Source organism: Sebastes fasciatus, chromosome 3, assembly GCF_043250625.1.
Source record: "Sebastes fasciatus isolate fSebFas1 chromosome 3, fSebFas1.pri, whole genome shotgun sequence".
NCBI classification, from domain to species: Eukaryota; Metazoa; Chordata; class Actinopteri; order Perciformes; family Sebastidae; genus Sebastes; species Sebastes fasciatus.
The window spans coordinates 6,574,172-6,600,883 of NC_133797.1; the positions used below are offsets into that span (position 1 = coordinate 6,574,172).

General features: G+C 40.0%; 1 protein-coding gene across 7 annotated transcripts in view; it reads left to right on the top strand.

The window, feature by feature from the left end:
- tenm3 (teneurin transmembrane protein 3) overlaps positions 1 to 26,712 on the top strand; it is a 385,078-nt gene that overhangs the window by 218,230 nt on the left and 140,136 nt on the right. For all 7 annotated transcript variants that reach the window (XM_074628332.1, XM_074628353.1, XM_074628362.1 and 4 more), the window contains one exon: positions 20,358 to 20,625. In XM_074628332.1, coding sequence (XP_074484433.1) covers positions 20,358 to 20,625 — 268 coding nt within the window. The remainder of the gene's footprint in view (positions 1 to 20,357; positions 20,626 to 26,712) is intronic.

Genomic DNA, 26,712 nt, shown 5'->3' on the forward strand with positions numbered 1-26,712 from the left:
AGTTGAGAGCCCAGTGCGTCTCATACAGATGCTAAGGAGTACCTTGTGCATCGGTATCAAGACACCGAGGGGCACTGACCTAGTGTTGGAATTTGACATCATGGGAGTGAAACCAGGCTTGGTCACATTATTATCAAGTACTTCTGAGTGCTAATCTTGGAGGATGATCTGGGCAAATGTTTGGCCTGTAGTGTTTCACCAGGTACTGTGCGTTTTGTGATGACATAATGTGGTCAACTGTAGAACTGAGGCAGGCTAATGGGATTTTTTGGAAAGAAAAAAGTCAATCGGAGGAAAGTTGTGGGTGTCAAAATGCGTCTAAAATGTGTAACACGATGCTAACATCTGCTGCAGCATGTTTCAAGGTAGGGATACTGAACAAATAATACTGCTAACCAATCAAATATAAATGGAGATAATGCCCCTCTTATTAACGTCCCTCTTGAATTCTTGATGTATTTTCCAGATGCACCTTCTTTATCGTTTCAAAGCGCCTTTATACATCACATCCGTATATAAATACTTCACTCCAGGGCAACGTTGGCTTCGCTTCCGCTGTGTGGATTAGTGGGTTACAACCACAGATTGGGCCCAAGGACGCCAATTTACACACATCTGCTGAATAAGCAGAGAGCTTACGCTCGTATACACTTGATGCACATTGGTAGAGCGTGAAGCAGGCTTTAGTTGTAACCTTAACCATCTTGACACTGCCCGTGTCTGTTAAAAATGTCATATCTGAGCCAGAATAAATGGAAGCACAGCCAGTGTATAATTATGTTATTTTCACATTTCTTTCTTGACGCAACTCAGAGGAATGGATTTCAGCACTAGCCCTGTCAGTTAGCCTGCATATCGACCATTAGTTCTCTGTTCCCAGGGTTCTGTATGGAAAGCCTGTTCTTGTCTGTCTGGAAAACAGACAGACTCACTACTATGAATAAAATAGGTCGAAATATACCTGCCACCACACATCTAATGGAGGCAGAGCAATTACAAACAAGTTTGTCTCGGTTGTCAATAGCGCATATGATTTCCCCTGAACATTTCTTATTATATAAATTACTCTTTGACTGTTCAAACTAGACGAGGAGAAAGCAAGCAAGTCAACACAACACAGTAAAAGCTCCTTGATATGATGCTCTTGAAGAGAATATCCCCGACTCAAATATTGAAAGCAGAACTGAGTGTAATTGTACAAAGGACATGGTTATGTTACTCCCAAATTGAATGTGATGGCTTTTAATGCAGTCTTCTTTTTTTCTTTTGGTGCTTTGCCAACAGGTCGCCGAACCTAAATGACATTATTCTGTATTGCCTTCCAAAATTACCCTCGTGAACTTTACAAAAAACATTTCCGAAGAGTGGTTCCTGGTCTTCCACCTCTATGGTTATGGTGTGGTTAAGTTTGGGCAACTGAAACTACTTGGTTAAGGTTAGGGAAAGATTGTGGTCAAAGATTAGAATAAATCACACTGACTGCAGTCTTGTGTGTGTCCAGCCATCCACCTCAACCTCAACCCCTCAAATATTTGTTTTACCAACATCATGATAACTTTCCTTGTGATTGTAATCATCTGTTGTGTCATCAAATGACCATCGCTTTTCTGTAGAGAACTGTCAGTATTGTCATGATGGCCAGAGGTTGCTTGTCAGAAAATGACAATAAGTTGTTGTGAGCTGTTTGAAGACACAACTGATGTAGTGTTTTTTGTGGAGAGGACATGGTCCCATGGGGGTATTTGAACGTTTCCCACATCCTCTCTTCAGGCATCAGCCTCATGACCAACGTCTGATTTAAACCCTTCTGCTGGTAAAACTCGAACAATAGCAAAAGTGACAGTGTGTGCGGAGCTCCATCCAGCAATTTCCATATAGTGTACCCTGCAGCCTCAAGGGGCTTGGCACTTTTCCTGTGGTTGCTATTGAGATTCAATTGTATTTCAATAATATGTTTCATCCGATACTCAATCCAATAAAGCAAATGTGATTTCTGAGAGTGTTGGGAGTGCAAAAAAGGGAATGTGATGGAAATATGAAAACAAAGAGAGAGAGAGACATATGTTAAAAAAAAAAAAAAAAATCCTGGTGGCTGTGAGGACAAAAAAAAGGATAGAAAACAGATGAAAGAGCAAAATAGAAAAAGCAAAGGGAGACCCAGTGGCTTAGAGGAACACAGCCTTCCATATTAACGACTTGGCCAGAGCTAGAGAGTAAAAGAACGGATAGAGGGAGAGAGAGAGAGAGAGAGACAGGGCACCGAGAGCTGACTTGGCAGGAGAAAATGAATGAGAGAATGTGGGCGAGAGAGACAGAGAGGGAAGGGAGGGTGGATGAGGGGTCAGTGCACTGGTGCTACAATAAGGAGAGAGAAATGTGGAGGACTGATGAGAGGCTCTGAAAAGGCTGCAGCTGCCTATACTAAATAACTGAGTGGAAGAGAGGATGGGAAAGTAAGAGAGGAGGTGAGATGAAGAGGATGTCGGGGAGTAGGAGGGAGGTGATGAAGATGTGGAGGGAGAGAAAGAAAAGATGGAAATTGAGCCAAGCCGGTGTTGGGAAGAGGGAGAGGGAGTTGCTCCTGTGTTTTGTACAAATCAATTTAAGGAGAGGAAAGGAACAGATACTGATACCGTCCTCGTGCTTTATCTCTCCACTTCCTTCTTCTCATTAATCCTGTGTCTTTGTTACCATCACCATCGCTTTCCCTGTCATCAGTAAGTCCCCTTCCTTCTCTTTGCTTCTCCATTCTCAACCAAATGAGCTTCATTGGCACTAGTGTTAGTCAGCCACAGCAATGACGCACCTGATAAGATTCAAGTCAGCCAATTAAGGGTCATTTGAAAATGCTGAATGTTGGACTTAATTCTAACGGTGCGTGTTGTATAACCGAGATCTTGTCCTGTCCTGATGGTACAGGTGTCAGCCGTGGCCGTATGTTTTCGGTTTGTCCGTCCCTCCGGTCCAGACTCGTGAATGTGGTATCTCAGGAACGCCTGAAGGGCATTTCATCAAATTTGGAACAAGCATCCAAGGATGAACTGATTAGATTTTGACTCAAGAAACTCAAGAATCTATATGCTAATTGTGACATAATTTCACACAGATGTCTAAAAGGATAAAATGATAGTAGCGATGATATTTGGACAGACATGGATGTGAACTGCAAATCAATTGGTTGGTGGAGGCATACAACCGTGAGGCGGTAATTCTAGTTTATCATGATTGTTTTTAAAAAGTATTATAGAGACCAAAAGTCAGCTTGCCTCCATCTGAACTGATGTACTGGTATCTAAGCTCAGCTGATACTTCAGATGTATAGTATTATTCCTCCGTATAGGACCAGACCACTGGTACCCAGACATGACCTCATTCATTCACCTTCTTTGCCCATCACCTCGACATGGTGAGAATGGGAAGTGACAGATGAAACTAACTGGTATACAAAGAGATAATCCTGATTTTCTGCTGTTTTTTTTTGTATTTGAGCCTCATGTTTCATTAGATATGGATGTTGTTCTGCTGAAAACTAAAAAAGACAAGGCAACACTTTTATCAGACATGCTTTTGGATGAAAATGTTGAATATTACTTAGGATCTACTAGAAGATACTGTATAGATTATATCTATACAGTATCTACAGTGGTTAGAAATTGATTGAAATACAAGAAGCCCACATTGTCCTTTTTTATTGATTTTCAAAAGGTGTTTTGATTTTGTCGATCATGATCCCCTAAAATTGAAGCTTTATCAAATAGGGTTTAATGGGATATTCTATCAAGCTGTTAACTCTTTATATAGGGCACCTGTTGCCTGTGTAAAAATGAATGAATATCATACAGAATGGTTTCCGACACCCTCTGGTGTTAAGCAAGGTGATATTTTATCACCGACATTATTTGCTGTTTTTATTAATGATCTGGCAAGAGAGATAAAGCAGCTGGGGAAACGGGTATTACTGTATGTGGCCGTGTACTTGACAACATTCGTCTTTATGCTGATGATATTATTTTGCTGAAAATGAGGAAGATTTACAAGCTGACGTGTTGATGAATGGTGTAACAAGTGGAGACTTTGTATTAATCAATCAAAAAAAAAACACAAGTTATGCTTTTTTGAAAACCAGGTAGAGAATTGAAGAGTTTTGCATTGGTGAGAAACAACTTCAGTTTACAGATAGATAAATAGAATTATCTTGGCTTTTTCTTAGATGAAAGTATTTCTTTTTTACATGGTGCATCAGTTCTAGCAGACTCAGCATTGGGGGGTATTATAGGTAAAATAATGAGAGATATGGGTTATTCTACATATTCTGAACTGTATCAAACAACTGTTTGTCCTGTTTTAGACTATGTGTCAGGAATATGGGGTTACAACAGATTTCCAAAAAAACGGGTCCATAATCGCTTCTTTTAGGGAATTTATAAATATGTCCCTGTTTTGGCAGCTAACAGTGATATGCGGGGGGGGGCCTGCTGTGAAGTTAGATGGGAGTCCAGCATGGTGAGTCTGTGGAACAGGTTGCTGGGTTTACCAACCAACAGGGTGGCGAGTGAGATAATTAACTGGGACTTGTCTGTTGGAGGTGAATGAGCATCTGTCATACTTGATTTACTAGAAGAATGAAGTGGACTTGAAGAACATTATTTTCAAAAAGCAATACATTTTATTCTGTCTTTTATATCATGATTTATGACAAATATTATTTTAGAGAGTTCATGTTCCTGGTTTAGATTTGACAGGTATGGAGACTGGAGCCTTATGTGATTATGTTTTTGATGATATTTTTGTACTTTCTGAATATCTTTCCAAAGCGTGGGATAAGGGGAGAAAAGTAACATGTAGATAAATTCCTCGAACTCTTGTGCCTCTTTGTCATGATTGGATTTGTGTATGTGTCTTGTGCTTCGGGGTCTGTGTTTGTATATTTGTGATTGTATATCTGTTATATTTCCATCGTGGGATATGTCCTGGAGCATTATTTCTGGGAGGTTCATGTTTACGATTATGTTTGGATGAGGTTTGTGTTTATATGTATGTTTGGATGATGCCGGTGTATTGTGCTGTTAGATGATGGTGGGCTGACATGCCGGAAGATTAGATTTGTTGTTAGTTAATGTGTCTGAATAATCCCATGATGGGATGGGTTATGTAAATGACCAGACACGGAAATAAATCATTCATTCATTCAGTAACAGAGAGGTAGCTGTTTTTTGGATTGTGTTGAGAACTGTACTACCCATACAGCCTGTGCACTGGTCTGTTTCTTAGTGTGTGTGAGGCAGACATAGTGTAGCGGAGAGGTTCAGCTGTTATTGGTCCAGCTGTCTTTGGAAGGATTCCCTCACACGTTGCTTTAGAGAACATACTATTGAATTTCATTCCTAAAAGGATAAAGTGTAATTCCCTGGAAAGGTGACCTCTGTGCTATGTTCCTTATGCCAGTGATAAGTCATCATAGGCTACAAACAGCATTGATATTTGACTCGGTTTGTACTACACTGAGTTTGTTTGTTATGTATTACGGCTCCCACACCCACTCGACAGGACTCATTAATTCTGCGCTGGAGGCACGCTAATCATACTAAACTAAAATACAAATATCAGCCCAGATTAAAATATAGATCATATTTTAATCAGGAAATTGGTTATTATATCTGTAGTGTGTCTGAGTTTGACTATTATGATTTACAAAAAGATATGGTTGTGCTAAATTAACTCACTTTTTTTTTTTTTCTTTTGGGAAATTGCAATATTTAGTGATTTTGTGATGTCCAGCTTCCAGTTTTCTGGTTAGAAACCGCTGTAATGTATTCTCTTCTTGTTCATGTGATATCACTTTCCTTTTCTTGTCATAATTCCTCACTCTCACATTTGAGAGTATTTGCAAGGAGGGCACGGTTCACAAAAATTGCTCATTGAACTCTAAAGTGCAGAGTCACTGACTGGAAACGATGTCAGCAATCGCAGCAGAAATTCATTTAGGTAAATACTTTGAAAGGACAACGTGGCCCCACTTACCTTTTTTTTTAATAAATGTAGACTACTGTAGCTCAAATGACTCCTTTAATTACATGTTGTGAAATCCCTTGTGTCTATAAGAGGATTACCGTGACGCTAACGCTGCCGTTAAAATGGTCTCTGAGTACTAACTGTCAGTCTTGGTCGACCTATTGTTGTGGAAACACTGTGACTCGCTACCGTTCCCCTCTCGTACTCGTTCCTTCCCATCTTCGCTGCGTTCCATTATGTTTTCATTTCATGCTTTCTCTTCCTCTCTTCCTTCCTCCTTTCACTTTGCCCTAATACCTTCACATGTGTCACTTTTTGTTTCTTTCTCCGGGTCTTCACTTGTCCTTCCCCCTCCCTCCTATCCCCTCGCTCTCTTTATCTCCACGTCTCCCTCTCCCTCTCTCTCTCTAGAAGGTGATGTGTATTGTCAGATGCAGCAGCCATGAAAACACCAATTTTACAGCAAAGGAATTCAGGAACAGGAGTTACTGGGGAGAAAGAGCACCACCGTAACACACACAGAGACACACAAGTTTGTATTATATAGCCTACATCTGAGGCCCCTATTTTTTGTTTCGCTAGCCCTTTGCCTCAAGCCCAGATCTTCATTCCAAACATCAACTGTTACTCTAATTTTAACTTTAACTATCAATACATAACATAACATAAACTGAAAAATAACATTGGGCCAAGAGCATGCCCTTAATTCTCCTATCTAAATGGACACATTATGTATCAATTTGTTATAAAGGTTGAACCATATCATATTTAGAGCAGATGTACGGAAGCCCAGAGAGGCAAGTGAGGGGAAAAAAAATCTGGTGATCCATTTTCTAAATCTGATCTAAATTGTTTTCTCTCCTGTGTTTATGATCGAAGAAGAGGTGAACAAAATGTTTTACCAGGATAATCTTTCAAAATTTCTTATGTTTTTTTCATCTGTGAAACAGGTGGGGGGAAAAAAAAAAAACGTTTGCCAGTGTATTTTTCCTAAACACAGCAGAGGAAACAATTTAGATCAGACTTAGAAAATGGCTCACCAGTTTTGTTTTGTTTTTTCTCACTTGCCTCTCAGGGCTTCCGTAAAGATGCCCCATTACTAAACTGGAATGGGATTTGTTTCTGTGGGTAAATAGCAGAATTATGGTTTCAGCCATTTCTTAATTTTTAAACCAGTCTGGAGCAACCAACGGCGTCAGTGATTTTTCCACTCAGCCTCAGCATTAATTTCTCTTCATTACCACTCTCATACACAGTTTGATATTTCTAGCCTCGTCTGGAGAGAAACATCTGTGTTCTAGCTCATCTGCGAATTACCCGAGTGCCAATTGAAATTCATATAGCTGAGGATCAGAGCCGCTCTCCTCGTACTAGATACACACACTTTCACTTAATCAATTCAGGTTTTGCAATTTATCCAGTTGGCAATGAAGGTATGGAAGGGTCTCTCAGCTCTCAGGGAGTTTCCCCACTAGTTCAATCCCTTGTTTTCTTGCCTTTCCCTTTTCAAGGCAATGTTGTACTCCGTGTGCTGCTTGTATTAATATTGATACGGTTCAGTTGTAAGGTTCCTTTCATACATAAAATATAGTTCAAAATGATCAAAGTGCACTGAGCTAAAAAGACGGATTAGAAACCTTAAATAAACAATACAAAAATGCAATAAAGTGGAATAAAAACAGCAGCCAAATAAAAGTATCCACTGTTTTCCAGATTTTGAAGCACAGTTAATGAAAGCTGCATCACACTTTCTTCTTGAGGTGGCTGTGTGCGACCAATAGGCCAGCAACACCAGAGGACCTGAGGACTTGTGAAGGGCTGCAGGCTACCAGAGAATCAGCTATGAAGGCCAGTCCTAATCCGTTAAGAGCATATTAAACACATTTTAGATTCTCAACATGACGCAGAGCAGTTCAGCCAGGACTAATATGATGCACTCCCTTCTTTTTTTAATTAAAAGCCTGGTTGCTGATTTCTGAATAAGCTGAAGAAGAACATCAATGATAGACACAAGTTTAGTCTGCTTGGAAAAAAGTGTATTAGTGTAGTATAATTATGCTAATTTGTAGACTACACCACCAGAGGTGTGGGTTTGCGTCCTGCATTCGTTGTTTGGTTAATGCTGCTAAGACATAAGGCCTAGGTTGTGGTCATTAATAAATGCACTTAACCAGTAACATTACTGGCTGAAAGACGCTCCTTTTGGGAAAATGGTGCAGAGCGTGGGGGAAAACAAATTAAATTCATCAACAGTTAGCATTTTGCCTTGGCGAGGATGTTTAACATTTCATAGCTACCTATAAACATATTTGATAATGCTGTATGTTTTTAGGAGACAAGGTTGCCATAGACATCTATACAGTAAATCCTTGTCAACAAACAGTAGCTTTTGTTGTGCACAATTATAGAGATGCAAAAGTAACTTCTTGTTGTCATGTTTGGTGCAGCCTGCAGTCGTAAAATCAAAGTAATGTTATGTTCCGCTGGTACAGTATAGAGTGGTGCAGGGATGGCGTATTTTGGGAGGCCAACCAGGAAGTTAGCATCGCCCTGGTTTCCTCGACAAAAAGCCGATGGGATTGTTCCACTGGGTTTTGGATTACTGCAGAAAATAATCTCTGTGGCAAACAAACGTTAATGATATTTAACCGTTTTGTTCACCAAGATATCTCCACAAATGATCGCCACTTTTATGATTTTTGAAGTGTGAATACATTCGCCAGAAGTAAAAAGCTAACGTTAGGCTATAAACGAACAGCACGGTCACATGAGCGCGAGTATACACAACGAGGCCGTAAAGGCGGATTTGTCGGCGTGATGGCGTTTAGTAGCCACTTGTTAGGAACCGCCTTTTTTAAGACACGGAAAGGCTTCAAAATACACAAGTGGGATATTTACTGACGTATTTTATATCTTAGAACAAAACATTAAAATCTTATTTTAGGCATATAACTAAAAACCCACTGAATTTGAAACTACGGAACAGGAAGTGCTAACTCATGCCCAGATTTTAGGACTCATTCCTCTAGCACTCTATAGTGCATTATGCCTCACCAAGAAGAAGAGTCTGAGTGGTGTTTTGTTTTTACAGAAGAAGAATCCTCTCAGAAAGGTCAGTCAGTCAGAATCCATGGCACCTCATTTTCCTAAAAGTCTAGACCTGACCGTGCTCTGTCTGTACTTTTAGCTTGCCTTTTACTAGAACAGCATCTTTATTCATTTGATTTTTAACAACATAAATTCTTATGAACAATTTGTAATAAGACAGGAAGTGCAGGTGTGCATTGGGCACAGAGCACATACTAATTCACATGTGTGGTACAAAAACAGTGAACATACCTCCTGCTCTGTCTGTAATCTGTAAAAAAAAAAACATCTGAAGTAAAATAACAGAGGCATGGTTAGCATTCTTGATCTTTGTTGCGATGCAATACTAAGCCGGTCTCTGTGGAATTATCCCACCTTCAAAACACATCTGTAACCCTCTGTCTCCTTTTCCCCGTTGTGGGTCATTAAGCAGAGAGGAGGACTCCCCACCTGCATGCCCCACAAAGGCAGCCCGTGGCAGGGGAGAGAGACCTTCCTCACTCCCCTCTCCTTGTTGGGAGTCCAGAGGTGGAATGAGTTTTCACGCTTCAAAAACCACAAGTCTTCTACTGACCTCTTTCACTATGTCGATGAGCCTTTTACTTTTTGCCAGGATCTATAATGTTCTCTTTTCTTTTTCTCCCCTCAAAATCTCTCATTCCTGCCCTCTCTCTTTCCCCTTGTCTTTCTTTCTGCCTTTCGCCTCTTGCTGTGCCTCTTCAGCCCGTGTTGTTCTCTCTCCACCTCGTCGAAACCCCGTTGACCATTGTTGTTGCTTCTGAAACTTTTAATTGATTTCTTGAGTCACCTCCTGTTCTTTCTGTACCCTCTTTTCTTCTCTCCTTGTTCAATTTTCTATCAACAGTGAAGGAGTTTAGCAGAAACCCTGACCCCAGCCTCAATTGGCCTTCCTTTCTTATATTGTTCTATTTGTTTATGAAACAAACACAGGACTTTCACCCAGGAGACCTCTGTTCGTGTCTCATGTGAAATCAAGTCTACGTTGACTTATTTTATTGTATTTCCATTATGTAACTTACGTGCTTAACACTTAACCAAGTACTTTTGTTGCTTGAACCGAACCGTGTATTTTTGTTGCATAACCTCCAGTTACGTAACAAACATACTTATCTTTCGTAACAAATGTATTAATTTTAACCCAAACCATGACCTTTTCCTAAGCCTAATTAAGTACTTTTGTTGCCTAAACCTAATCAAGCTGTTTTGTTGCGTAAGTAAACCTAAAAACTAAGTAAACCTATGTTCGAAGTGTTTTTTGAAAAGACACCGTATGCACAAAATGAGTGAAAACTGTTCCCGTAAACACATAAGTTTAATTTGAAAAGACATCGTATGCATGTAACGAGTGTATATTGACACGCCGTCCCTGACACGTCCAAAACTGATGCTAGAGGGGTACCTAGAGCAGTATTTGACGAGTTGGGTGTGAGAACGTGTTGGTTTAAATACTTGCTTATTTTCTTCTCTACCTCACTTCATTACTTATCTACTCTACATTTGTAACCTATGTTGCTGCTTGTCATAATTTCTCACTTAATTGCTTACTCCCACCAAGGACAGTTATTCAGGATTTGTTATGATACAGACCAAAAAGCAACTGAAAAATGTTTTCTTAAAAAACATAGCAAAAACTCAAAGCTAAACTTTTCAAAACATTTCTGTTTTTTGTTTTTTTTGTTTTCCTTGGTTCTCTATTCCTGTGCATTACACATATTGTGCTGTAAATTATGCTTTTTTGTGTACACTGAATTCTGAGTTGAGACAAAAAAGGACCAAACACACCTTGAAACACTGACAAGAGAAATGTAAAACTTTTGACTTGGTTTGCGAGAGAGTGAGCGTGACATTGGGAAGACATGCCGAGGGAGAATAAGTGACGTGCAGGAACGGAGAGAGAAGCATCGACATATAGACGTACATACATGGAGACAGAGAGTCACAGTGAAGCTTGTCATCGCTCTGCCTTTGACAGATAACCTCTTCCCTTGATGACACCTCACCTCACTGCTCCACTGAGATGGCAATTTACTGTGCACACATCAGTCCATCACGCTGATCACACACTCCCATTCTGGAGTAAAATCATGCCCGAGGGTTCACACATTTGCTAGAAAACATTTGTCCTGCCGTACTGTAGCTACAGTATGGTGACACACACACACACACATACACACACACACAGAGCAGTTCCAGGAGGATCCGAGAAGCATAGTTTTCACCATGAATGAGGCTTTCTTTTCTCTTTTTTCCTTCTCTCTCTAATTTCCTGTCAGCTCATCTTACAGTATGTTTCTTCACTTGACAATTCAAGCGCACAGCAAAGTCCCTGTGGGAGGTAATTAAGCAATGAGAGGGAGTGCTAGACCATCTGATTTTGGCACTGGTGTCCTGTGCCTATGACCAAAGGCACAGTGCCTAGCAACCACAGGACGCCACACTTAGATAATCATCTCATATTTAGACCATGTTTTTCCCCAGTGGGACATTATTCTTGACATATAAATAAGATTGATAAAAGGCTGCTGGTAATCATCTGTTATAAGACACCTTTAGGTGGAGTGAAATTACTGGCTCGGAAGAATCGGAAACGCCTCCGGTACAGCCTAAAATGCTGGATCGGGTATCTGCGACTATAGTGAGTCTATATGCACTGATCTGATATCACATTATCTTATCATTTATCAGCTCATTTACGCTACACGGGAACAACAGCAAGAACACATGCCACTACCCAATCCGTACATCCTGCCTGATGTGCAACTCTCAACAGAGAGGAGAAAGAAGCGAGATGATTCACTCGTTATAGCTACTACCATCGTCGCTGCATCCGAAATCAATGATGGAAATAGCTTACGAGAACGAAAACTAGGGAAAATAGGGTCCAGGTTGACAAATACCAGAGTTTCCCTTTAAGACATTGATTTGATGTAACACCATCTATGCTGATTTAGACTCATTCAGATTGCCAATAGATCTGACACTTACCATTGATTTTCACCAAGAAGAAAATTGATGGTGCTGGCTGCGTGGTATTAGCACAGGCACAGCTCACTGAACCCACTTAAAATGCATCTATATTTTTTATGATAACGTAGAACTAATAACTTATTGTAAAGATGAATATCGACCTTGTTGTATCTTCATATTGAAAGAATAAGAAACCAACAAGATAAGAAGATAGGTTATTTATTTTTAATTGCTTATAGCCTAATAGCATCGGACATGCTCTGTTAAATATGCACTTCTGTTACATCATGTAAACAAACTACATAACTATCAGCTGTACAGTCAAGATCAGACTAGAGATGTAACCACTTAAAAGATGGGTGAATAGTATTTGCTCTTTTGTGACGTTTGTGTTTTTTAAACAGAAAACACAGGTTTTATATTGTGATATTTACTGAAAATGACAGACAATACAGCCAACAGTAGCCTCAGTAAACTTTCAGGCGGTCTCCTGGTGATCTCCCTCCAGCCAGCTGCCTCCTTGTTTAGGTGTCTGTAGTGAAATGAGGAGGTATCATACAGATAACTCTTCATTTCAACTTCACCAATCAGCCGCTCCTCGTCCGTTGGAATGAGGTATAAACAGAAACAGGGCATCTGACAAAAGTTCAGCTCAAACAAGCACAGTGCACAGCGCTTCGTTGCTCGCGGCCAGTGAGGACACTCCAATAGAAAACAATGCAATCAAACTGATTTTATCACTGCATTCTGTTTGGAGGGTGAAATATGTAGGCGACACACATCCCAATGCATTAGACCTCTCTGCGTTGTACACATTACATTCCCTCTAGATTTTTTTTTGTGAACCCCCAACCTTTAAGTTCAAATTGCGCCTATGGGTGTTCGTTGATAAGTTGCCAGATTACAGGTTTAAAGTTAAATATAGTAGTGCTTATAGAGATGAAGTAGGCATGCTATGGAGATAATGGCACTGACGCCTGCACAATAAATGGTCATATCTAACACAATGATTAATCAATGGATCCCAGAAAAGATCAGCATAAAACACTAGTTGTTGTTCTGTATGGCAAAGTGATTTACCTAAATTTAAAGAGACATTTTAATTTCATCCCACAGAAGTATGAATATGTTCTGATATGGTCAGTTATGTTTCATTATTTTTATCACCAGTGTTTTTTGAATGACAAAAAGTGAATCACCAAACACTCCGCTATCAGCAGTTAAGACTTAACGCCATTTAAACCTCATGTTTAATAAATGAGAAGCCTGACAGATACTTGTGTTTTATAATCAGGAAATTGGAGCCGTCGAGCAGTTGGTTCCATTATTTTTCACCACAGTGTGATTTGTTTTGGGAGCCAACGCAGGAGGCTGAAGCCTCACAACACTGATTTCGCATGGATTTTTTTTTGTGTGTGTGTGTGTGTATGTGTGTGTGCCATGGTTATAGGGGGGTGTTAACAATATCTGATCCAGCTGCCTATTGTTCAAAACTTTATCAAGGATAAAAGCACATTGTCAAAGAGAGTTTACAAAGTTGTAATTTTAAGATAAAGCAACATTTAAAGCTTCAGTAGGCAAGATATTTTTGGCATCATTGGGCAAAAAATCCATAATAACCTTTCAGCATATTGTAATTCAAGTGTTCTGAGAGGAAACTAGACTTCTGCACCTCCTCATGGCTCTGTTTTCAGGCTTTAAAAAATCTAGCCTGTGACGGGAGACTTTGACCAATCACAGGTCATTTCAGAGAGAGAGCCTTCCTATTGGCTGTGCTCTGGCTGGTGGGTGGTGCTTGGTATTTCCTCAGCAGATCTCAACATGACTGCTGGGTCACAAACTTTCATATTTTACAGCTAAACAGTACACTACAAGATGTTTCTGAGAACATTTGAGGAGAGAAATAGGCATTACAGTAACAGAATATTGATTCATACTTGATCAGCGCTGCCTAGTTTGACCATTTGGAGTGATTGATAGCTGCTCAGAGACGGCAGACTCCAGATCAGCTCTGACTGGTTGTTTTCCTCCGGTCTGTGAAATCTTGCAGATGCTATTAGGTGCACCGGAGGAACATGATTTTTTTCAGATTACCTGTCTCATGCACTACTGTCAGGATATAGTGACCGCTTTATAAAAGTAAATTTATTTAATCATATTTACTCCGGTTCTACCTACTGCAGATTTAAATGATGTAAAAGCAACATCATCATTTTTTTCAATCATTTTAAAAGTATGGATATCATGTATCTAAATCCTGCTAAATGAATTCCTGCTACAAGTATTAAATATTGTATTTGCTAGATCATATTATAGGAAAACTGTCTTCTGAACTTATCTATGTCAAACTGCATCTGACAATATTTACACTAGCATAAGTACCATGGACAAATGTCAGGAACCATTTCAATCATTTTTCTGAAATGTTCTATTTTTTTTCAAATGTGGAACCTCGTTGATTAATTAAGCTTGTATTCTTACTATCAGACAATTTAACACACTAACACTACCCTACCTTTGTGAAACACATGGTGAGTTCAACTCAGATAGCCGCATGGTGGATGCTGTAGTCAGTATTTTACAGTACACTATGTGGACAAAATGAAACCCCAAACTGTCTTTTCTCAACCAGTGATTCCATCTCTTTTCACTCCACCAATCTCATTGGTCTCTTCATTGATTTGCATACCTTTATCTGTCCTTCTCAAGGTCTGTTGCCTTCTTCTTCTCTCCACTCTTGCTCACTGTCATCTTTTCTTCTGGATCTGGACTTTTTTTTTCCTGCTGAAATAAGAAAACACTCCAAACCAACTGAAAATCCAATGTGTATTGAAGAAAAGGGGAGATTTGAGTGTGTGTTTGTGTGTTCGTGTGTGACTTGATTGTTTATTGTCCTGCAGGAATTGGAACTTGGGTGTAATAGACAATTGTCTGCCGTATTTTCTGATTTGCAGCCCAGGGAAGATTTAACAATGGACTGTTTTCCTCCCTGGAGTTTATTTTAGAACACGGGGAAATTGATTTGAACCCCACTAACTTACACTTTGTCCTATTTTATATTAGTTTGCCAACATAGAGAACTGATATTGTGTTTGTATCAAATGAAGTCCAGTTGTCTCGCAGATCTAATTTTTTAGCTACACAAATATATATCTTCCCTGGCAGAGCTGCATGGGAGGAAGAAACTCTTTTTAATGGCCATGTCAGTAGGTTCGGTGGGTAGAACCAAAGAACCACAGGTTGTCTGAGTGCGAGGCGCATAACTTTCATTTTTGACTGGTAAAGATGAATTGTGTTTTAATTGCGCTTGAATGTTGTATTGAATTTATCCTCAAAATGTGCAGTTCAGAAGTGACTGCAGATCAATTCCTCCTCCACATACGGGACGGATAATTATTCGAGCTGCGCTATAGTTACTGTACCTGCATGTGTCATCAATAACTAAATTGACAGCATGAGTGATGACTGTGGAAAACCATGACCAATGGCTGCCTTGACGCTAGCTAGAAAAGATCTTGGATATAAATCAGACAAGACTATTTAGAGACCGTGCCGATTTGTTTTTGGCAAATGACCATGAAAGATTTATGTAACACTTCAGGGGCCGTTTTCACAAAACAGTTGAAGGCTAAGAGTAGCTCTTTACTGGCTCATATAGGGAAAATCCTAAAAAAAAGAATGGCTGTGTGTCAGCTCTATTTTTAATCCTTCTAGGTTTTTGAAGCGTAATTCGTGAAGCAGAACATTTCTGTCCATCAGCTGAAAACAAACACGCATAAATGTCGTCTCTATACTCTCACCTTACAAAGAAGCAGCTGGCTTAATGGACATCACTGCATCACTGTGTTATACATGTGATGCAGGTCCAGGTAAAAGACCAAGACACGTTTACCAAAAAGCATCAACACACGGGGGATTTTTTGGTAAGCAGCTAGAACATACTTGTCACTGTCAGTGTCCAGGCTGAACTGATGACTGTATTTTTCTGGAAAGCTGCCTGCGGCTGCTGTTTCAGAGGCCTCATGTCCCAGTTGGATGTCGCTCGGTGGGGCACAGTAGCTGTCCCTGCAGGCTGGGACTCTTCACATCCTCACATATTCAGGATGTCGGTTACATTACAGCATGGAAACCCACATTTGGTAATGATAACTGGTCTCCAGCCTTCCAATAACTGTGGGCTGTGTGAAGCAACATCATCCTCAGCAATGTGCTTCTTATTTATTCCTCGGTAAAAAAGTTGCTCTCAGCAGCTTAGTGAAGAGCCCTGATGAGGAAGCTCTTAGATTAAATACTTAATACTTCTTTTGGAGATATGTGTGTGTGAATTATGTTTTCACTGTTTCTTTTTTTTCCTGTTATCTAAGCACGAACATGATTTAACAAAAAATCCCAAGTTAAAACTGGGATCGGACTTTAATTCTTGTGTTGGTTATAGAAAGAATGTGTGCCATATATTAGGACAGTGTTTCTCATGAGTACTGCAGGGGGTACGACAGATTTTTTTAAAATGTTAATCTCAAAAATATCAGTCATGCATACTTCCTAAAATAATAGTACTATAATAATGTCGATAAAAAACTGTAAATGTAAGTTCGATAAACCACATTTTGTACTCGATGGGCCCCATGCAGGATACGATATGCAAACATTTTCTCTTGTTTTTGTTCATATCCATGATTTATTCTTATTTTGTTAGTACCCATTAATTTATTGGATGTGTTCCATGGTCTGTCTGTCTGTCTGTCTATCCATCTTTATCTTCTTACTGTCTTTTTTGATGCCATCTCTTCAATTCTTGGGCATGTGCGAGAGTATTTTTCTTTTTTTATACTTTCTTTTTCCCCCTTTTTTTCTAAATTTATATAAGGAAATAGAAAGTAATATTAATGAAAGTAAACTATATCTGAACTCATTGAACTTACCCCAGGTGAATGAGGATCAAAACTCACAATTGACTCAACCAATAACATCTCAAGACATTCTATCAGCAATTCAGGAAAGTAAGAGGGATTAAAGCCCAGGAAGTGACGGATATACAAATTAATTTTATAACATTTAAAGAAGATCTCATGCCTATTTTATGTAAGTTATTCAACTAGATTTTGGAAAAAGGAGTATGGCCTCCCACATGGAACTCCTCTATTATCACTGTAATACCAAAAGAAGGGAAGGACCTTACTGAAAGTAGTTCATACAGATCTATCCCTCTATTAAATGTGGACCAAAAATTGTTGACATCAATCGTAGCCAATAGGTTATCCAAAATAACTCCTCTTTTATTAAATTCAGATCAGACAGGTTTTATTCAAGAGAGCAGATTTGGATGGTTTAGGATGTTTGGTGCATCTGGAGTTGACTTCTCTTATTTATTTTGTCTCTTAGCAGAACATTAAGAGAACATATAAGAGAAATTCAAGAGAGTGTTGCAGCATGAGGCCCATTATCCTTATTTTCAATGCAGTCTTTAATTTAATTGCTGTAAACTGTCAACTGCCGCAACAAACACAATCACAATTACATTTTCATTCAGTGTGATCGGGAAGCCAGTTTCTAAATTGAATGACAGACGAAAATCAAGAAAATGGATTTGTGGTTGCTACTGTTGTAGCAGCAACAGAGCAGCGGAAAGCAAAGAAACAGACTGTCACCGAGAATGACCCTCAGTGAAACACAAGCCCATGTTTCTCACTAAATTGTAAGTGCAACTTACAGGCACAGTTCAGTGCACTACATAGTCGTCTTATAGTGTTATTGCAGGATGAAAAAGATTGGTTTGCCATGAATTTAGTGATGAATTTGAAATGTAGCATTTAAGTGTTTTGTTTTTTTCAGTTACACGGTTGTTGTTTAGTAAATCAGACTCTGATGGCACAGCAATGTATTGTACCTTTTTATATAGGCTTTCTTTTCCACCAAAAATATTTTTTACTGGTTATAAAGCTGAAAAATATTTCAAAGGGTGTACATCATTGAAAAAGTTTGAGAGCCACTGCATTGGGCTACTCATTAAATGCATATGCGGTCTCTTTTTTGTGAAGGTTACTTAGGCTACACAGTTTGGACTCAACAAACAGACGCTGTCGCTGAGTGCAAACACACACACACACGCTGTACAAACCTCGCATACCCAAATTCTACCCTCTTTTTTAAAGGAATTTGGATACACATTGTGACATTAGGCTTTGTTGGTATCAGACACGCAGATCAGAGATTCAGTATTTTGGGAAGATCCAATGGGACACTGATCCTGACACATGCATGAGCAAGTCTTTTCTGCTACATTAAGACAGCTTTTTGTCTGTCGGCTAGAGTGATGAATCTCCCTGCTTCCCTCTCACTGAGATGTTTTATTAGGCAGACAGTACCCTGAGTAATGTGTGTGTGTGTGTGTGTGTGTTTCATGTGTGTCAGCATCTCAGTGAATAAAAGGTGTTTAGATTTATTTACATACATTTGCAATGATGAGACACAGATGTAGACTTGTTAATGATGCCTGAACACTCATCCAGAAATCATGACTTTGTGTGTATGTGTGTGTGTGTCTGACTTTCAGCATTTAGCCTTGAAGGTTTGCATAAGTGGAGCAATTACTAAACCGGCAAAACAGCATATGGAGAGAAAGAGAGAGTGAGGAAGGGGGGATAGTGTGTGTGGGGCTGGGGGAGGACTTCGTCCACAAACAAAAAGCTCTCCCTCGCCCTCCCTGCTGCTCCTGCACATATCCCTCCTTTTCTCTCTTTGCTTTTCTATTTTCTCCAGCGAGGGCAGCGGAGAATGAATAACAGCAGGGCTGGGAAATGGAGACGTGATGCTCTTTATGCAAATCAAATACCAGCATTGCCATTCATTTCCTTCAGAGCACCCTGAGGACAGAAAAGGAGCCAAAAAGCACTGGGAGAAAAAAAAACAACAACAAAAAAACAGCAGGGAAAACTTGAAGCCAGGTCAACATTGAACAAATATATTTACAAAAAATGTAGCAGGGTTTTGTGAAGGCCAATCACTGATCAGCATTCAGCCTGGCTGAGCCGGGCGCAGCGCTGGGTCACAATTCTCACCAGCCGAGACCGCAAATTTACATAGTGGTTAACACCCGAGCTCACGGGCGGTGAATGCTGAATTTGACAGCTGTGAGCTTTTCTTCTTACATTTGTCTTAGATGATGTCTCAACATGACGTGAGCAGATAGAGGAATAGAGGAATCACATTTCCATTAAATGTCGTCATCACTGTGATACATTTGATTTAAATCTTATCCGACGTTGACAGTAAACAAAGGAATACATGGAACTGAACACCTGACTGTGCTAGTGGGTGTTTGCTCTGGGGAATGGCCCCTCAGGGCTGTAAAATATAACACAGAGGTCTAGGCGACAGCAGGTGTGACCTTTGCCATTGTGAATGCAAATTTTACTGGGATGTAGAGAAAAACAGCAAAAGGTTTGTTATTCACTTTTCGAACAACCACTCACACATTATTTCACATTTCGAGCCATAAATTGCCTTAGGGGGACACGCACATAAAATCTGACATTAACACACACAGAACACAATATAGAGCTGAATGTCGGGGGGGAAAAAACGTTGTTTTTTTTTAACTTTGCATTTAATTTCATCGCCACTACCTTCATAAAAAGTAAAGTTCTGCCACTGATCTTCAATCTGTCCATAGCCTCAGGGCTGATATATTTAGAAGCGGTGTCTGAGAGTCACCGCCGGTATCGTCTCATTAGGTTGAACTGCTACAGGCACCATAGTTAGATTTCTGCCAATTACTGCATCACAGGAATTCATATTTACTTTGATGAACAGTAAAAGTCTGATAGCCTGTCACAGATTTCTCTCTCTCTCTCTCTCTCTCTGTCTCCAGTTGAGGTGCCGAAAATTATGTTTTCTTACAGATGTCAGAGATGTTTATTCATGATTTGAGGGGACATGTCCCCAAATCCACCCTCTCCTTAAAACCAATGCTTAACCGATAAGTTACCAATGACAGCTCTGCAACAAAACTCAAACCAAAGACCTCCAAATGAAACCCTTCCAAACCCCACAAACTGCATTTTTTGAAACTGCAAACCTGGCAACGTGAGAGGCAGACACAAACTGAGTTGACAAGCAAGGAGCTCCAGTCTACTGTGTGTGTCTGTGTGTGTATATATTGATATATATATAATATGATGTAATATATTTTTCCCCCACAGCCCTGAACAATATATGGATAAGTTAAAGTTGAATAATGCAGTAACATGCTTTTCCTCTGTTTTTGACAGAGCAACCATCCAATCACCACGGCCCCACCCTGCCTCCGGTACCTCCCCCTCACCGGCTGCAGCCTTCAATAACCGCTCTCAACCAATCCCTGGGCTCCACGCACCACGCTGGCCACTCACTGAATCCGACGCGGCAGCTAACCCCTCCCACTGGAAGCCCGGCCCCTGTGGCCGGCCAATCACCAGCCGAGCTGCAGACCACGCCCCCCGAGAGCGTCCCGCTGCAAGACAGCTGGGTGCTGGGTAGCAATGTGCCTCTGGAAACGAGGTAAACTGACTCTTCTTACTATCTGATCTTACTTTTCATCTGCTCTGTACTGTAGGCCTTAACTTGACGTCAAAGAGCCACAGCCATAGCTGTAGTCACCAGCGTTACTGTTCATGGTGACAGTGATGATGGAGGGATGTTATTGACTGACGCCTTTAATGGGAGGACCTATATTTTAACGCTTCTGTAACACCAACACAAGTGTCCTCTAGCAGCACACTTTACCTAAACAGTCTGAGTGAAAAAGGAAGGTTTAGCAAGTGTAACAGGTACCCAAACTGGAAATCAAGTCACACCCAATCAAACTAAAACTATATAGATTATTTTTTTTAAATTTAAAATAATATATAGACATGAAATCCCTTTTTTTAAATTTGTCTCTGCTGTTGTTAATTTGTTTTGGCCTGGTTGAAAAATGATAATGAGATCATTAATAATGATATGAGATAAGCAATAAGGCCAATCCTGATCCAGTCTTTTCCATTCTGACAAACAAAATTTTGTTGTATGAAACTCTACTTAGACAACCCAGTATCATGCCAAAGCGTGTAATAGACCAGCCTGTCCACCAGTGGATAGCGTGTCAGTGTCACATTTTGCCTCATCGAGGCGTGAACATTGCACTCATGTATGAAGGTGCTGTACCAGCAGAGGGCAACAAAACCACTTAGTTAGTGGTAAACTAAGTACAATATGTAAGGAAACAACGTAACACGAGTATGGAAAACACACGCCGAAAGCAAGAACAGCATTGTTATTACCTGCAATATCGTGTCATTCATATGCCTTTTCGTGCGATCGCCAAGGGTAGAGTACAAGCAGGGAGGCATCTGATTGGTTCTTTCCAAGCGGACCTCGAGGCAGTGATTGGTAGACGTTTTTACAGGATTACAGCAGCTACAGATGACGGCTCTTTTCCGGTCCTTTTTCAAGACCATTTCAGCCAATATAACAAATAGTGTATACTGGAGAACATCGTCAACCCTGCCTTTAACATTTATATCTGCTGTTCACATTTGAGCCACATGAGGGAGCCTGATGTCCCTATTGTTCTGATAACTGTAGCCTATACTCATAACATTGAATCTAATATGAAAGGCTATAGCATACATTCTGTTTGTTTTACTGATGAGAGGAAATGAAAAGAATGAGATATAAAGTATTCAACATGTTTTTCAATCTCACATGAAAGTTGCGTTTTATCAAACGTAACATACATATCTCTTTGAAATGGCTGGTTTACCTATTCAAGATAATATAAGGTGATGTGGAAATGGCAGTAAAAATGGTCAGGAGTGTTCATATGCACAAATTCACTCTTCTCACGGGTTATTGGGTTGCAATGGTTTGTCATTTTTTAAAAAGTGGGTCCCCAGAAAAAAAGTTTGGGCAACACTGCTCTAGAGGAGTATTACGAACGGACTAATAATAAGTTTGATTCAAGTGAAAAAGAATCGGAAGTGTTTTGTATTTAAATGCAGAATCTCATTTCATGTGACAACTCCGAGGCTTCACCCTCATTGTGCGAGGAAGCCACCATGTGATGTCTTAGGAACATCATGTGGAGTGACACCAGTATTAGAAATGAAACAGCATTGCCACTTCATCATCTGTGCCATGGAGATCTCTCCCAAAAAGTACAGAGCAGATAGTGGATGCACTCTCCTCACCAGACCCCTTGTTTAATTAAAAGGAAAAGGAGATACAGTTTACCCTATTATTTATTCATAAGAGATCTCGGCTGGATAAAAGCTTTAGAGGAAGGAGCATTGATTTGAACTTGACTGTGTGACAAAGTGAAATGGACCGACACTCCAAATGTTTTGTTATTGTGTGAGGGATACCAGTAGAAAAACATGTGAAACACTTGAGACATACTTTACGTAGAATGAAATATATTTATTTTACGTCCTTGTGTTTATTTTGAATTGTTGAACATTCCCTGTGTATCAGGATTCTTTCCCAGAATAGAGCTGCCCTCTCATACTCGATGGCTGAGGATTATTATTGTATGATATAAAGGGAGTAGCACAGCTGTAAATGGTTGTCAAACTTAACGCGATAAAAACACGTGAAAGCAAACTTGTTTTATCACCACTGATTTCTTTAACGCAATCGATCTTTCAGAGGTTGTTAGTGTTAAAGCTAGGGCGAGGATACTGGCATCACGTGAAACTAGAAAACTTAGCTTGTCCCGAAGGAGGTTAAATAACGCTCCAATCTTGCGCTAAATTTCGGCGAGTAAAAGCTGCCATTTTCAAAGGGGTCCCTTGACCTCTGACCTCAAGGTATGTGAATGAAAATGGGTTCTATGGTTAACCACAAGTCTCCCCTTTACAGACATGCCCACTTTATGATAATCACATGCAGTTTGGGGCAAGTCATAGTCAAGTCAGCACACTGACACACTGACAGCTGTTGTTGCCTGTTGGGCTGCAGTTTGCCATGTTATGATTGGAGCATATTTTTTTATGTTAAACACAGTACCTGTGAGGGTTTCTGGACAATATTTGTCATTGTTTTGTGTTGTTAATTGATTTCAAATTATACATATATACATACAAAATATCTCTTTAAGGCATATAAGGTAGATTAAAAATGTTCGATTAATTTGCGCTTAAATATGGGCAATCATGCGATTAACAGCCCATAATGTTATTACTTTAAAGGACTGGAAAAAGGTCACTTGTAAAGAGCTTTTTTACCAGAGATGTGAGAAAACCTCTCAAACATTTTCAAAATGATTCAAGATTCAAGATTCAAGATGTTTATTGTCACACCGGTTATAAAAATACAATCGTGTGAAATAGTTTTTGCTGGGAAGCTCCATTAAGAAAACAGTAAGTTAAGTAGCAAAACATTAATAATAATAATAATAATAATAATAATAATATTAAAAATAATAATAATAATAAATGACACAACGATAAAAAAAATCAATTTACAGTAATATAATCAAAAAAGTAAAATGTGTATTTACAAATAATATACAGTACATTAATAAATACTTGGTATATGGTAAATATATGAGCATATATATATATATATATAGTAATATTGCACAGGCACAGGCACATATTGCATTGATTGAAGTATTGCACTTGTTTACTGCACTTTTTGGGAGAGAGAGAGAGAGAGAGAGAGTGTCGTATGAGTTATCTGTTCAAAAGTCTTATGGCCTGGGGGGAAAAACTGTCTCTCAGTCTGCTGGTGTGAGTCCTGTATCTTCTACCACAGGGTAGGAGGGAGAACAGGCTGTTGTGGGGGTGTGTGGTGTCATTAATGACCCTCAGGGACTTCCTGAGGCACCGCTGGGTTTACAGCTCCTGCAGGCTGGGCAGAAGAGGTGTTGGGCCGAGCGCACAACCCTTCCCAGCGCCTTACGGTCCACGTTGGTGCAGTATGGCTGGCAAAAAGAGGTCAAAGTGGCACCAGATGGAGGGGTGTGCTTGTTAATGACTTTAATCTGTTCCCAGCAATTCACACACAAATGCAACCTCTCTGAAGACTTCTATCAATGTGTTGCTCATTTTCTGATCTCTTTAGGCAGACTGTGAATCCAAGTATACAGTAAATTATTGCTTCTTTGTTGAAGCCTTTTAAACATTGCCAGTTTCCCAGACCCCTTAGAGTTCTAATTGCAGTTGTCCTTTCAAAGCACGAGCAATCCGAGGTCGGTGTGTTTCTCTTCAGCTGTGACACAGGTTCTTATTGGATAATTTGAACCTTGAATCCCTGTTCACTGAACAATTTGTAGCTCTCTCTCTTTCTGTCTTTGTTGAACACAAATTCCCCCCTCACAGTATTTTAAAAATCACTGTTCTCTCCAGCAGAGTGTAACATCACGCTGAGACCGTAAAGGCCTATTGCCCCCAAGCTGTCCATACACACACACACACACACACACACACAATTTATGGGTGCAACCTTGACCCTCTGTTCACCAGACAATTTGTTGCCCACTCCCTCTTTCACTCCTTCTTCCTTTTTCTGTCCCGCTCTCGTTAATGTCTTTCACCCAGAGAGAAAAGGAGAGTGACAGATTGATAGATGGAGAAATGTCTGCCTTTGTAACTCCCAACAGTGTGTGTTTGTGTGTCTGTATGTGTGTGCGTGTATGTGTGTGTGTGTGTGTGTGTGTGTGTGTGTGTGTTGGGGAGAATTTGTGGACTTTTGGGACAGCCAAACCATGAACCCTGGTGTAGTTTTATATTCTTATGAAGGCCTATAGTACACACACACACACACACACACACACACACACACAATTTATGAGAGTAACTTTAACCTTGACCTTTATTTCACCAGACAATTTGTAGCCAACTCTTTCTTTCTTTCCTTTCTTTCTGTCTCACTCTCTTTTGTCTAATTCCCTTAGAGAGAAAAAAGGGGCTGCTGATAGATTGATAGAGGGGAGAATGTCTGTCTCTAAGATCTTAACAACCCCCAGCATTTTGGCTGCATGTGTGTGTTGGAGAATGTTTGGACCTTTGGGACAGCCAAACCATGTCCCTGGCTCAGCTTTATGTTCATTTGAAAGGATAATACGCACACACACACACATGCACACACAGAGTTCACAGCATCAACTTTCAAAACTGAGCCCACCCCCCCACCAGTGAAAAGACAGACCCTGTGAGTGTGGTATGTATGAGGGTGTGTGGAAGAAATAGTATGTCTCTCCTTCTCTCTCTCTCTCTCTCTCTCTCTCTCTCTCTCTCTCTCTCTCTCTCACACACACACACACACACACACACACATTCAGACAGACTTGGAGATGAAACAACTTGTGGGGTGGAGCTGAAAATGAAATGCTGTGTGACCTGGAGGCGCTCTCCCTGCATGGCAAATCACACACATTCAGTCAGCGCTCCAATCCAACATGTTCAAAGCTGAATGGACTGTACTGGTTGGTTGGTTTGTCCTTCATGCTGTCAGTTTATTGCCAAAAAAAAAAAAAGATTAACTTTTTAGACAAAATTTTGTTGATACTTTAGTTACTTCAAGCTACTACGAGGAACTTTGATTTTGTGTTGATCTGTGCGGTCCCTGTGGACGAAAGCGGTAGGCTAGTGTTTCCGAGCACCAGAGTCCATTTAGAAAACCTCTTATTTACTGCAGCGGGGTCTGACAGTGGTGTCGATGTTGTCTTCTCCTTACCGCAGGGGGAGCTGAAGGAGTTTCTAGCTGAAGTTGAGTTTCTAGTGAACCTGCGTAATTTCATCTGATCTCGCGCAGAATCGTACCTGATGGCACCGATGGCAAGCATTAAGAATAACTATATAGAAATAGCCAATCTTCTCACTGATGGTCTTACTTATGTAGGTCATATAGAGGCATCAGTATTACATCAAGACTGTTTCATAACCATTTAAAAGTTACTCACAGAAACTTTAAGCTACTTCCACTTACAATGCCCGGACCACATGAAAGAAAACTCTATGTAGAAAGAAAGGGCTGTCAGCAGCAGCAGAAACGCTGCCGGTGTGGACAACCCACGCATGGGATATGCAGCAGTTCAGCGAGGCAGCCGCCATGCGCTGCTCACACGGGCGGTCTGGCCCAAGTGTAACTCAGCAGTTCCTGTCGTACTAATTATACAAATAAATAACATAAGTGTATGGGCTGAATGTAGAATTTTAATTGTATTTAATTTGAATTTAGTATCATATGGTCTCAGTGTATCATAAGTGCTTACAGGCCACAACCATCACTTCACTGAAGTATTATGCATGAGGTTGCTTTGAAGCACTTCACATAGAATAGTGTTAAATTGAAAATGACTTCAGCATGAATCCTTATTATTCCCCCTTTGTAAGATAGTTGATGGAGAGCAGGGTCGGTTGGGACACTTTTGTATTGACACCAAATAACCTTCTATTACTCAGAATCTACTTGAACAGTAATGAAAATAATTTGATCCCTTAACAGCATACGGTTTCTTCTAACAATGTATCAAGTTTTTTAAAGAAAAATCCAAATGTGAAAGGCACAATGTGTTGAAATGTACAAGGAGTGCATTTTCCCAAACTTCTGCCTCCCGGATGGTTGGGACACCTTGTTCTGGAAGATATATAATTTAACACT